The 14,144-nt window shown below is 37.0% G+C and overlaps 1 protein-coding gene across 1 annotated transcript in view; it reads left to right on the top strand.

Annotated features, from left to right (window-relative positions):
* CFAP44 (cilia and flagella associated protein 44) overlaps window positions 1-14,144 on the top strand; it is a 1,689,287-nt gene that overhangs the window by 758,334 nt on the left and 916,809 nt on the right. The window contains exon 15 of the mRNA XM_044073142.1: window positions 5,530-5,577. Within this exon, the coding sequence (XP_043929077.1) occupies window positions 5,530-5,577 (48 nt within the window). The remainder of the gene's footprint in view (window positions 1-5,529; window positions 5,578-14,144) is intronic.

The raw sequence follows: 14,144 nt of genomic DNA, 5'->3' as shown, positions 1-14,144 counted from the left end.
AGCTGCCAGGTAACAGGAAAAGAGGAAGGCCTAAGATAAGGTTTATGAATGTGGTGAGAGAGGACATGCAGGTGGTTGGTGTGACAGAGCAAGATGCAGAGGACAGGAAGAAATGGAAACAGGTGATCTGCTGTGGCAACCCCTAATGGGAACAGCCGAAAGAAGATGATGAGACATGAGTTTATGTAATTTTTGTTTGAATTTAGAAGGTGCTGTTCTTAATTCCACTTGTGAAAATCCCTAGAGGAAGGGTAAGAATCAGCAAGCCAGAGTCCAGATAAGGAAAGCCTGTGGTCTAACACAGCAACCTTAAAGCAGGAGACATTAGCCAGGAAGAAAGACTTATTTCCATTTTTAAGTATAATGCATTTTTATAGTAAAAATGCACTGTTACAATTTTACACATTTTGTAGTGTATGGTGCCTCAGGTATGCTCAAAAACTGAAAATGGAGATGAAAAACAGACTTGCTAAGCAACTTTCTGACATCAGAAAGATGTTTAACAAGCTTTTCTTAAGCACTCATAATCACTTTTAATCTCTAGTGTCATGCTAGAACTCTAACAGTGGTCAACAGACAACACAGAACAGTGGTGAAAACCCCAAACAGCTTTAAAACATATTCAGTTACTCTTTTGGCTAAATGAGGCGTTTCAATGTCTTTTACAGTCTTTCTGCTTCCAGCTGCTGTTCTGTGGTGGCTGCTGTCTGTGTGGCAGTTGTAAATGAGCTTTCAGAGCTACAAGACACTTAATGCTAAAATGTTTTTATTTATTTATTTGTTCTCTAACTTTTGTAGTACATTGGAGAAAGTTAAGTTTCTTGCTCTGGAAAGAATTATTATTGGTTCTTTATTATCAAAACCCTCCTGTTATGTGTTCAAAACATGGGTGTCAAGATTCACTTTTTGAGCTTTGTACTTGATGTGGATTTCTTGACATGCACATCTCAAACATAACAAGCTGGTTATGATCAGACCTAACGACCCTGTGTTATACATATTTTACCTCACTAAAAAGTCAAGTACAGTGCACCTTTTTCACATTTTCTTGATTCAATACAGTATTAATATAATTGTGCATATGTTTTTCTTTGAAAAAGCAGAAATGGATTACAGTTCTACAAACACCTACTGCTGACCAATTTAAATCCATTGACAGAGCACTGAGATGTGAATATGTAGACTAGTGCAAACTTTCAAAATCTGAAAATGGAAATGGAACCTTTCCGTAATTCATCTAGTGAGGATGAAGATTTTATGAGGCAGATAATTTTTTCTTTGCCTCAAGATTCAGAAAGGAAAAAAAAATGTCTCTCACAGTCTCCACCAGAATATATTTCTTTTTGGATATTTTTAATGATATATATGTGAAGTACTTCACTGGCCTACAGGAAATCTGACTTCCTCCTCAAAGTAATGCAGAGAAAATTACGATGCTTCCTGATGCAAAAAGGACAGTTCCCCAACTTTTGTGTATCTTTGGAGATATTCTGAAATCTACTAGTTAGACACCTGGTGTTCAGTCTGATGCCATTAAGAATACTGACAGGATGGGCATGCTGACAAAGAGGGACAAGACACCCTTACATATTTGCAGCTCTTTAAAACAATTAAAGCTGATCAGGAAGCAAATTATTTAGCTACTTCTGATAAGAATGAGAAAGTATGCTTTTAACAGGCTACTCAAAATCATCAGCAGAAAATTTCAGAATGATCTTTTGTGGCAAAAGATTTATTTATTTTAGTTATCTACATGCTTTGTTAATGCAAGTGAACTAACTGGTCCAATAACTGTTTTCAGCCAAGACCTTGGTTGTGTGACAGTTAATTTTCTTTAATTTTGATATGGTTGTTGTACGTCAATGCGATTGTTACATCATCAAGATAATAGCATAATTTACTACATGTGTTATAGAATACTGTAGACTGTTAGGTACTTGGTATACAATTCTTACAGAAATCACAAAGAGCTTCTTGTACATAGACACCTCATCAGGTACAACAAGCACTGCAAGTTATACCCCAGGTTCTGTTTAAAGATGCAGTAGAGGGGTAATATTATTCCAAAGGCAGCAAAGCTTTTATTCACAATGTTTCTAGCTCCCAAAAATGATAAAACATTTAAAAAGAAGTGTTAAGACTATCAACTTTAACAGCTTATTGAAAACCAAGTGTTTCATGATGGTTACTTTGAAAACTGTACTTCCTTTCATAGATTAGAATTCTTGTATGACAACATTGGCATGGAAAATATGTTTCTTTATATTCCACTGCCTCCTTCTTAAAAGAACTGTATCTGGTTTCAAACAGCACAACACTGTTTTCAGTTTTCAACCCTGTAACTTGGGCTGTCCTCAGTCCCCTGAGCATTCACCAAGTACTTAGCTCCATTGCTCTTGCCAGAGAAAGCAGAACATAACCATCTTCCCCTGTCTAGCAAACTACCTGATAGTAGCAAAGACTAGAAATTGTTGCATTCCATGCAATGAATACTTTCACTCTTTCAGTTTGTGAGAGCAGCAAAAAAACTACTAGAGGTCTACTTGAACTCCATCAATATCAATAATCTTTCAGGCACAGTCATAGACTGAATTCTGATGAAAATCTTCCTTGCAAAATAAAAAAAGAACTGGAGATTTATCAAAGTTTATAGATTATTTTTCAGTTTCAGTAATACTTTCTATGAGCCTAACTTTCAAGTATAAGCAAGTCACCATTTTATGATAGTTTGCAACAACTGCTTCTTAAGTTTCATCTTTGTCCTACAGCTACTTGCATGTCTTCCTCTTTCATTTCAAGGCAAGTCTCCCCTTTTAAAAGGAGTATTACTTTTGTATCCAAAATTTTTACCATTTGATTGGAAACTGATAGTGAGGTTATAACTGTAGACAATGAGCAAATCAATATTAAAAGGAATATTGCATTGGGAGACTACAGAAAGGTTTACTGCACTGAAAATATTATCCCAGAAGTTTTCCACATCACTGTAAACCTTTCTGATACACTGACCTCTCTATCGCAGAGGGTGTTCCCCTCACAGGGATCTTAGCAAGGAGAATGGTCTTGTTGGAGAATTTAAATGTTAATGCAGTAGTCCAGAAAAGTGGCTTATGCTAATTAATCTTGTGTTCTAGCCCAGAAGTGTTCACAGCCCCCATTTTGCTCATCCAAGTGATTCTGAATCTTTTGGAGGAATAACATTTTGCTCTATGAAAAAAAGGGAATATCACCAAAAGGGGTTCCCTTCTGAAAACCAACTTTTCAGAAAGTTGAACTTCATATGGTCAAGACCATATGACCAACTTTTCGAAAAGTTAAAGCTTTTGCATGGAGATCGCAGTACAGCAGGAATCAAGGAATGTACCCTTTTTCCCATTGTAGTGTGATCTTGTAGTTGGTGTGTGTGTGTGTATATACATATATATATATATATATATATATATATATATATATATATATATATGTGTGTGTATATATATATATATATATATATATATATATATATATATATATATATATATATATAATTTGCAGGGGGTGTGGAGGGTGGAGGGAGTTTTCCTCCCTGAAAATATTAGATTTTTGTTGTTTTGTCTCATTAGACTTTTATGAAAGTTGATCCTATGTTCCCAACCATATGAAGTTCAACTTTCTAAAAAGTAGATGATCTGACATAGATCCATCAAAATATGGTGTTCACCCATTCACTCCTATGGCAGTGTGTGTGTGTGTGTGTGTGTGTGTGTGTGTGTGTGTGTGTGTGTGTGTGTGTGTGTGTGTGTGTGTGTGTGTGTGTGTGTGTGTTTCTGCCTTGGTGGTCACACTACTAGGAGGGGGGGTGAGGTAGGTGATGCTGAGTCTCTATGCTTTATGTTGTGTGTATAAATGTATATGTATTCATCTATGTACATATGTTGAAGCATTTGTGGGCTGTATGGTTGAGCATGAGGGGGCTTGTTTGTGGATGAATGGTTGTGTGTGAGAGCACATGTGCGTGTGTGCGTGTGTGTGTGTGTGTGTGTGTGTGTGTGTGTGTGTGTGTGTGTGTGCGTGTGTGTGTGTATGAATTTGTGTGCCTCTAAGAGTGTACCTTTGCTTACTCAATGCATGGTCTAGGAAGAAAGTGGGTTCAGGTCTGAAAGCACAGTGTTTGATTCAGAGGCATAGTACTGCACTGCTAATGAAATGTTTCACAGGGAGGCTTTGCCATGTCTCTGAAATGGAATTTTTGTCCTTTGCACTTATTGGTCAGCATGCATTGGTCAATTAGTACCGCCAAAAGAAATTCTCTGAAACTTAGGTAATAGGTCAACAATTTCAGCCAGTTTGCCAGCATGTAAATGAAATACTATTATAATTTACACCTGAACCAGACTGTTGTAGCTTTTCTGGAAGATATTATTCTTAGTAATAGTCTTCAGCTATAAGAATATCAGAGTTACAGGTTTTGAAGTATACCCAACTTTATCACTTTTACTGAGCCTTCATTTCAAAAGTGGAGGCAGAGAGCAAATTGTGTGACCATAGGCCCCTATCTAATACATATAAATTGGTAGCAATGGATGGGATTGTTATTCCAATTTATCACAGATCATATGTCTCTAATCTGGCATCAAAACATACTCTAGAATGTTTTTTTAGCTTGTGCTGCAGAAGAATTGATGAGACTCCTTTTATAATAATATGGACGTACCAGCCTGAATATTACAAGTGTCAGTTACTTGTGCAAACATATGTATTCTGCTGAAATGTTTAACATGTCTTGATAGCCAAGAGTAGGAATAGGGCAAGAAGTTTTTCTTTTTATTAATGTGGGCTGGCAACTCGGTACGTAAAAATTTACTGCCAATCATTAGCAGACCGGAGTTTCGCTGTGGCAACCCCTAACTGGGAAAAGCCGAAAGATACAACAACAACAATGTGTCTCAAAGATATATGTGTAGGAAGCACAGTCCCAATTGGTAGTGACTGTCATATATTTCACTGTTCTTAGACCATTTAAACATCTGTATGTTTTTGCTTGAGAATTAGAACAATTCACAGACAAGTACAGTAAAATCAAAATTGTTCTCAGGCTGTAAATTTGTTGGCATGAGTCAATAATAATTACTATGTTTCACTTCATATTATGGAAGAAAGATATTATAAAAATGTAGGACAGTGTTTAAAATGTTATCATTCGGGAATGGTAACTTGCAGTTACTTGATACAACTATTAATAAACTGGAGTTCTGTGCATGTGAAAGAGTTCATTAGATGTTCTACTAATGGTCATAGTGGCATCTTACAAGATCAGAATTAAATTGGACCTCTTATAACTTTCTAAAATATGCAATGCTTACATAAAACTAGGAAAATGATTATGAACTAAAGCTTGTCCGACCTGTTATAACTTTCTAAAATGCATATTTTGTTTAAAAAGGCATATTCTGCCTTTTAAAGTACATCTGTAAACCTATACAACTAAATTACATTAGTCAATTTTAGGCATACTTTCATAACAGAATTGTATTTCTTCTTTTGCTGTAGGATACAAATGGTGCAATATGGAAGTTGGACTTATCTTTTTCTAATATGGTAAGATATGGATATTGCAAGGCTTTGCCTGATAAACATTGCTTATACATATAGTACAATGATTTATATTTATAATTGATCTTGCTTTTCCATCAACTGCAATAGGATTTTACATTTTTCTAATATTATATGTTGGCCATTGGTAATGAATTACATATACATATACATGGATAAACATCTATATGTTGATAGCTGTATGAGTATGCTATAACTGTGCATTTGTTATTAAACCATATGGGTTGTTCCATGGGACTGCTGCATGGAACTGCATTTCACAGCTGCTTGAAAGTTGTCACAGAAGTGCTGCAGTGATCTTCTAAGGACAAGAAATGTTCCTAAATGCTTTATCCCATGCATGGGTTCCCCGAAATTATCTGTGGTATGATCCCAATTATTCTCATTAAGGGTAATATATGCTCATCAACCACGGGATGGATAAGGCCAATCTATAACTTAATGGGACATATTATTTCAAGCACAAAAAGGGAAATTGGCTAGGCCTAAAATGGCCCACAAGAGCAGCTAACCTAGTATTTACCCATGAATATATGAATAAGGTTGTGAAATTTCTGCCTTTTAAAGGAAAACAGCAAGAAAGTACTACTGCAGATGTTTTACAGTTGTATTCAAGTAACTTTTTATTATTAAAGCGTTATACTTCGTATGCATTTTAGTTCGATCAAGCATTCTTTCAAGCCAAGAACTTCCTTCGTTGTCTGTTCAAATGTATTCCAATGTCATGTGCCATTATTTTGGATAAACTGTCTTTACAATGGAAGGGATATTCTAACACTCATTCTATGATAGTTTGATGCTGGTATTAGAAAATATAATTTTTCATTGTAAAATTCATTTTAAATAATATTCAAAATTAAATATAGAACAGTTCAGCAATTGCCAGAAGCCATATACCCATTGGCCTGCTTACTTTTAGTATGTTGTATGTTGCCTGTAGTTTGAAGTGTGCAAATGTTGTTCAGTCCACAAAGAAGGAGATATGGACAGAATTTTCAATTACTATCCTATTTTAAAATCGGTACTTTATTAACAAAACAGAAGAACATCAGATTTTCCAAAACTATCTTAGTACTGTTATATCATACAAGATTTACAATGGACTAAAACTTAGTCTAGACAAAAGTGACCTAATGTTCTTTGGTTGATTTCAGCCTAGGTTCATAGGTGTTTACTAGGCTAATGACCACAGGGGCCATTTTAAGCCTAGCCATGCATCCCAAATCTCTGAAAGTTTTGATACCCTTGATGAGTGTAAGCAAGGGCCTGGGAGATGAACCATTTACAAGTTACCTGTGTCCAGTAGAGACATAGGTGCCAAACCAGGGATGAAGTACAGGTTTCCCATCCAATTGTCTAAGTTGCTTTTGAATTGAGTTAGAGAGGAACTGTGCTTCACATGGATAGGGAACCTGTTCCATAGACGCAATAGTCTCTGGGATGCATACCTACCTCTCCAGCAGATCCTATTTATATCACATGCAAGGTTTATTATTTATATTTTTATTTACATTTGTTGACCGGGAGTGATCGACTGGATGTAGGTCCATTTTCAGTGGTGGCCCAGGGAGAAAAGCTACACAGTTAAAATATACAGGCAGTAGTTACATTGGATTTACATAGCAATTAACAATTTGATCAGCATAGCAATTAAAAATTACAAACATAGTTACAGATGAAGAACATAGTACATCGGTAGATAACTAGAATCATCATCTGCGAAGTACATAACAGACATTAACAATTGTTAAAATAAGAAGTTCCTGCTGTATAATAAGTAGTTAGGCTTATGAGCATCTGAGCTTGCTATAATCAAGGTAGTTAGTGGGGTGGAGTGGAGTTAGTGGTTTAAGTCTTTAGAATGGGTAATTCTGGTGCTGTTTGCTTTGTGGATATGCAGGAGGTCCATCATAGTGGGGTCTGACAATGTCCTGTATGCTAGGCATAGATCTCCTCTCAAAAGCCCATAGGGGACAGAATACAGGGTTAGGGCTTTGAAGCAGTCTGCATAGAACATCTTACTTACATCCTATATTCTTTTAGTGAGGTACCTCTCTGGACGTTCCAAGGGTTGGATATGCCTGGTTAGGTACATACCAAAGGGGGGGCATTTTACTCACTGATAGGTCTGATGATTGCAAAATACAGTGCAACAATGACTTCCTTGGACTTAGATGCCATACCATTGTTTATAAGCTGTGCAATATAGAATGATTTCCTCACCACTGTAAACACATAATGGTCAAAAGTTAGATTACTATCTGTTTGTGTCCCTAAGTCCCTGACTACTGGCTCAGTTCTAAGGGATGTGTTGTCAATAAGATAGTTACCAGGGATGGATGACTTCACAAAGGATACTGTTATGCATTTCTTGGCATTTAGATTGAGTGTATGGCTCTGACACCAGTTGTTTGTCTGTCAGCCCCTCCTGGAGAACATTTGTGTCAGTGTGAGATTCAGTGACAGCTCCTAATTTGCAGTCATCTGAAAATTTAGTCACCCAGAGACCACTGACGTTGGCCTTGACTTCTGAGAAGTAAATGCCAAAAAGGAGCGGTCCAAGGACTGATCTCTGAGGGACTCCACTTGTGACTGGCCTTTTTGTAGAGGTGGACTCCCCAATTCTAACTTCCTGGGTCCTGTCTGTGAACCAGATGCCTATTCACAGGGTGACATATGGGTTTTACCTAACCTATTGAGTTTGTCAGCAATGCCCGAGTGGGGTATTGTGTCAAATGCATTGGCCAGGTCAAGGTAGGCAGTGTGAATGATTTTGCCCTCATCCTTTGCTTTGGTGACCTTCTCAAAGAAGTCCACCAGGTTGAGTAGGCAGGATCTGCCCTTGACAAAACCAAACTGGGTTGGGTCCCATGTCTGAAGGTGTACTATATCTCTGTTGATCATCTCCAAGATAACTCTTTCCATGGCTTTACATATAAGACAAGTGAGACTTATGGGTGTATAGTTTCTAGGGTCTGCAGATGGCCCACCTTTGTGCAGAGGGATGACTGTGGCCTTTTTCTTTTCATGAGGCACAAAACCTTTTTGGAGCCTACAGTTAAATAGTTATTTCAGTGGCCCTGATCGGTCATGTTTCATTCTATTTAGAAGGCATCCTGTGATATTGTCTGGGTGCATTGATGCAGTGTTCTTGGTCTTAGAGAGAGCATTAAGGACCTGTTCCCTAGTGATAGAAGGGGGAGTTATATTTGATGATATTTTATGAGTGAAGATTGAGGGGGAGAGAGGGGTAAAGTAGGAGTTGAATTTATCAGCCAGGAGGTTTACTATGTCTTCTGGCTCAGTATAGGTGACTCCATTTACAATGAGCTCTGCACACAATTGTGTATTGCATTGAGGTTGCGGACATAGCTAAAGAATGTTTTGTGGTTGTCCTTGGCATGGGAGGCCAAACTTACTTCAAATTTTGCTTTGGTAGATTTTATTTGTCCTCTGAGTTGTTTGTTTAGTATGATGAGAGTGGTTTTATCCTTCTGGGTGCTGCACCTCCTAATTTTTGCCATGATTTTCTTCCTCCAGTTATACAGCCTATTAATTTTGTGATTCCATAGCTTGTTTTTTGAGTTAGTTTTGTACTTCTTCCTGGTGGGTACAGCTGCCTCTATGCAGCTATTAACATGCTTGTACAGGGTTTCTGTGAAAAGTTCTGCATAGGCAGCAGTGTTCTCAGGGTTTATGGGGGCTTAAAATTTTGTCAGGTTCTCACTTAATACCAGAAGGTTAGATCTGTTGTTGAGTGACTCTCTTATTGCTGTAGTTGCAGAATAGAAAGCTGTAGCTATCACCATCTCCAATAATTTTCATTTAAAACATCAACAAGAAATAAAGTTGTTTTTATCTGTGGGTTTGATTTGAGAGCCGCTATGTGTTAAATTACGTACTTCCTATGGAAGTCCGATACTTGGATGCAGTTCTTCTTTCTGTGCTTATATTAATATGGAATTGCTTATTCTTGACAGAGGTCAGAGGAAATTCACAAGAAGCACTCTCAGGGGCACACAGATTGTTTTTATAGACTTTAATTGCTGACTGTGTAGTCCTCAGCTTAGAATTGCTACAGAGTAGTAAAATGTATAGTCATGTTACACTTAAACTGGACTCTTCTAGAAGCACGTGTAGGATTAAATCCCTTTCTGACTCAGCTGCTCATTACTAGAGCAAGCTACCGTTGTCTGTAAGGTAGAGTAAATCATTGTCCAGTTTTAAGGTATTTCTTGATTCTTGGATGGGTCCAGTAGTTTACTCAGCAATACTAAGATTCTGAATTCAGTAGGGGCTTTTGGCTTATATTCAGTTTATTAAAAAGTTTATTTGAACTATTAAACTGTTGATTCTGTTGTGAGTAAATACAATGCCAGTCGCATCTTTACAACACACATTGATTTTTATGTTTAACACTTTATTTAGGTCCAAACAGGCAAATTGGACAGTAGCACAGCACTAAAATTGGACTTGGGTGCCATCCATAAGAAATGTTAGATTTTGTTGTTTGACTTTAATGTTACAGACCTTTCATAAGCAGCATTACTTGAATAGATTCATATGTCTGATGAACAAGCTCAAAGCTTATTTGACATCAAGGAGCTTGATGCTCCAGATCTTGTGTTGAACTTGTGGGTGGCCATATAGTCATCCAATTTCTTCCTAAAGTGTGACATGATGGACTGAGTTTAATTGACAGTGAAAGTTTATTCCATAAGCATGGGAATCTCGGAGATATTGAGATATCACATTTCACGTTATGGGGACAATGTCAGTTTAGGGTTTTAATCTAAATGAATTGATCAACACTCTATTTTAAAGAAGATTAACTCATCAGCAGTTCAAAGGGTAACAAACTATTTTACAGCAAAGCACTACAGGAAAGTTAGAATCCAATAGTTTCAAAATAACCTAGGAGTCAAGTTTTCAAGTCATCACAACCAAAAACTTTCCAAACTCCCCCTAAGAGACAAGTTTCAACATCGTCTTTCTGTTTGGAAAGAGGCAAGTAGAGACGAGGTTTTTTTTTTTTTGTACACAGTCCAATAAAGTTATGCGGTAGAATTTCTTCAAAAACGTCAAATGCTTCTTACTTCATAAACACTCCCACATCAGCTAATTAACAAGCCTTATAGCTGACAGATCAGTTGATAATCAGTGTGGACCTTACCTTTAAGTCAGACAGGTTACTGTTTTTAAGTGTGGTCTATTTCTGTTTCAGAAAAGGACAAAATGTAAGACCAGTTGTATCTGAGCAATTCATAAGTACAACATCATTCAGGCTGTTGACTCTATGTTTTACTTAATTTCATAAAGCCTAACTCTTTTATGGCAATCTTGGATGTATTAGCTGCCTCTTTTCACAATTCAGTGAGATCTGTTCACAGAAGCATTCTTCAGAATCCAAATAGATCATTACTGTGTTCAGGTGTTTTTTTTTTTTTTGCAAGTTTTGCTCTTGCTGCTTGTAAGATTGTCAGACAACTCTCATTGTCTCTCTGCCCATTTCAACCATCTGGACTCTTTACAGCCCTCAGTGTATTTACCAGATGTTTAGTGCCAGTGTTTCAACACTTTCAGAGAAAAAATGTAGCTATTTTCATCTGCGGGTGCTCATATCGGCCATCGGGAGTGTTGTTAGTGTGGAATTCTTTTTCCTTAAAGCACTTTTGTGTAGAGCTTTTGCATATTCAGAAGATTAGTTTTGTGCATTAGGGATCATGTAGATGTATTTTTTAGAGGCGGGGAATTTGAAGTATCATAGTGTAACCTGCTATGTATGATGACTCCTGTTCCTCAATAAGGACTGATTTGCTCTGGTGGACAATTAAAGAAAATCTATCCTTTGGATTAGCACATATCTCCCCATTCAAAATTCAGTATCTAATATTAGGCTGAATGATATTTGAAGAGGCCACATTACAACTGTAACCAGAACATTTAATTTTGGTGACAGAGAAAAGTCAAATTCCAGTCTCAGTTTCTTGAGGTCTTCCATTTCTTTAACCAGGGTTTTAACTTACATTTCCTTCTCTGCCCTGCATTTCTAGTGTATTCCAGAGTTAGTGGTTTCACAAGGGCTCTCACACTAATATGTAATTTTTAAGAATTTGCTCTTTTCAGGTGTTTAATTACATGAGTTGCTGCAGTATACTTTATGATGACTACTTCAGATGTTCATCATATTGATCACTGCTGCCTTAGCTATATGGCTTATATCCTGCCAATAATATAACAGCTGGCCAGCTTTCAAATCTTTAGGGTACCTTCCACATGTCCAAACAACCAGTCAGATTGAGCTGAGCTGAGCTAACTAAAAAGACAGGTTTGGGTGACAAGTCCTTCAGAATGTTTCTGCTGCAGAAAAGTATGCTTCTCTGATACTTTTGAAGACCAAAGGTCGGTTTGTGCTGTTTCTTTGCTGGGCAGATAAGTTTTCTTCTGGGGAAAAAAAAATTCCATTTAAAAAAAGGTTTTGCTTAATAACAATTTTCTGTTCAGGAAAGTTACTTTAAAGATGGGATTTTTTTTTTGTTTTAACAGACTGTCAAGAGACTGTATTGTACTTTTAAACAAGAGTACTATTTTGTCCTGTCAGTTTAAAAGTTGTTTATAAAGTATTTAAAAATATTTTCCCTGTGGAGAAATGTTTATTTTACTTTTTAGGACTGGATAAGTGAGATAAAGTGCTTTTCACTATGTTTTTCTGTGAAAAAAGTGACTTAAAGATTTTAAATTTTTCTTCCTTTTGCTGATTGTTTTCCCTGGGGAAAGAGGTATCATTTTCTGCTTGACCATGGAACAAACTGCTGTTCCCTGGGTCGCTCCTTCTTCCAGCCACAAAAAGAAAAAGTTAAGCAAACAGCCTTTTCCACCACAGTAGGCTAGCAATTTGTCTCAAAAACAGGTGGGTGACTCTGCTGTGGTTATTAGTTTATCTCAGATAATTCATATTTTACCCTGGATCCCTCTAAGGGACTAGTCACATCCCCTATAGCTGTTGGGGTCCTCTCAGGGACAAGGGAGAGCCACTTTTGTCAGTCCCGAGAGAGAGAACAGAGAAGGATTCCCTGTTTTATCAGAATGTTGTGCCCGTCCCTGGGGAAGCTGCTGCCTTAATAACAGTGTTGGCCCCATTTGTCTTGTTAATAAGAAACAGAAAACTAAACATGTATTTGCTCCTCCTCAAATTTCTTTGAACTGGAGTCATTTACAGTGTTTTACTTGGTATTTAATTCAGGCTATTGATCCTTATAAACTAGTTTCTGGTAAAAGAAAGAAGGATACCTCTTTTCTTGAAGAGATTTAAGATTTTGAATCTGGTCTGGAAAATCAAGGGACAAATACAGGGTTTTCTTCTCAGATTTGTGATTCAGAATTAGAGGACACTCTCATTCTCTGAGACTGTTTTCAGAATGTGCCAGTGTTTTCAGTGGGAGAACAATGATGTTTCTCAGTCCCTCAGAAAATACTATGAGCTGTTACAGAAGGAATTAGCAGAACTTTCACCTTTTCCTCCAGTTCTGTCAGCTTTGGAAGATGTGTTACTGCCTGCAATTTTCCTGATACTCAGCCAGCTGCCCCCAGAAAGGCAGATAGGATGTATAAGGTTCCCCAATCTTTTAAGGTTTTTATACATTCTTCCAAAACCTGACCCAGCAGCTATAGCTTTTAGTTAATCCTGCTGCTGCTAAACATTTAGGTAATTCTAATTGTACTGTTCCTGACAAAGATGGAAAGATATTGATTAGCATTTTGAAAAAAAATGTATACTTCTAAAACTTTGTTTTTCAGAATTTTGAATTGTCAGGTTTGTATGTTAAAGTTTGTTATAATTGTGAAAGTATGAGGAATGTTTTGTCAGCAATTTCTTCATATAAGAAAAAAATCTGCTTTAAATAATTTAGTTTCTTCTGATATACAAGTCACTACTCTGTTTACAGTGTGTGCGTGTATGATTCGGATGATACTTCATCCAGGGCTGTGGCCACTGGTACTGTTTTGAGGAGGTTTGCCTAGTTGAATTCTCAGAACCTCCCAGATGATGATAAGAATGAGATTCTAAATTATGCTTTGAATAGACATTAGATGTTCTTAGTAGTGATCACTGCTGCAGTAATCTTATTTGCATGGATTATATCCTGCCACGGATATAACAGCTGGCTTCAGAGTACCTTGCTTGTGCCCAAACTGTCAAACAGCTCATGATGAGCTGACTAAAAGACAAGGTTAGGTCCGAAGCCCTTCAGAGCTTTACTGCCACTGAAGAGTGAGGCTTTTGAGGAGTGACTGTCGGCTTGTGCTTTCCTTTGCTGGGCAGATAAGTTCCCTCTGGGGAGAAAACCTTCTATTTTCTTGTATTTATTGATGTTGTATTACTTTTATCTTTAGGAAAGTTATTATAAAACTAGGAGTGTTGTGTTTTAACACTGTCTCAAGACTGTAATATACTTTTAAATGGAGCACTCGTTTTTTCTATCAGATTTAAAATAGTGTAAACTAACTGATAAAATATTTTCTGTGGAGAAATTAAGTTTAATTTTTCATTG

This window comes from Protopterus annectens, chromosome 5.part1 (assembly GCF_019279795.1).
Source record: "Protopterus annectens isolate FY-2018-M chromosome 5.part1, PAN1.0, whole genome shotgun sequence".
NCBI classification, from domain to species: Eukaryota; Metazoa; Chordata; order Ceratodontiformes; family Protopteridae; genus Protopterus; species Protopterus annectens.
The sequence above is the reverse complement of the archived record's forward strand: the minus strand, read 5'-3'. Positions and strand labels throughout refer to the sequence as shown.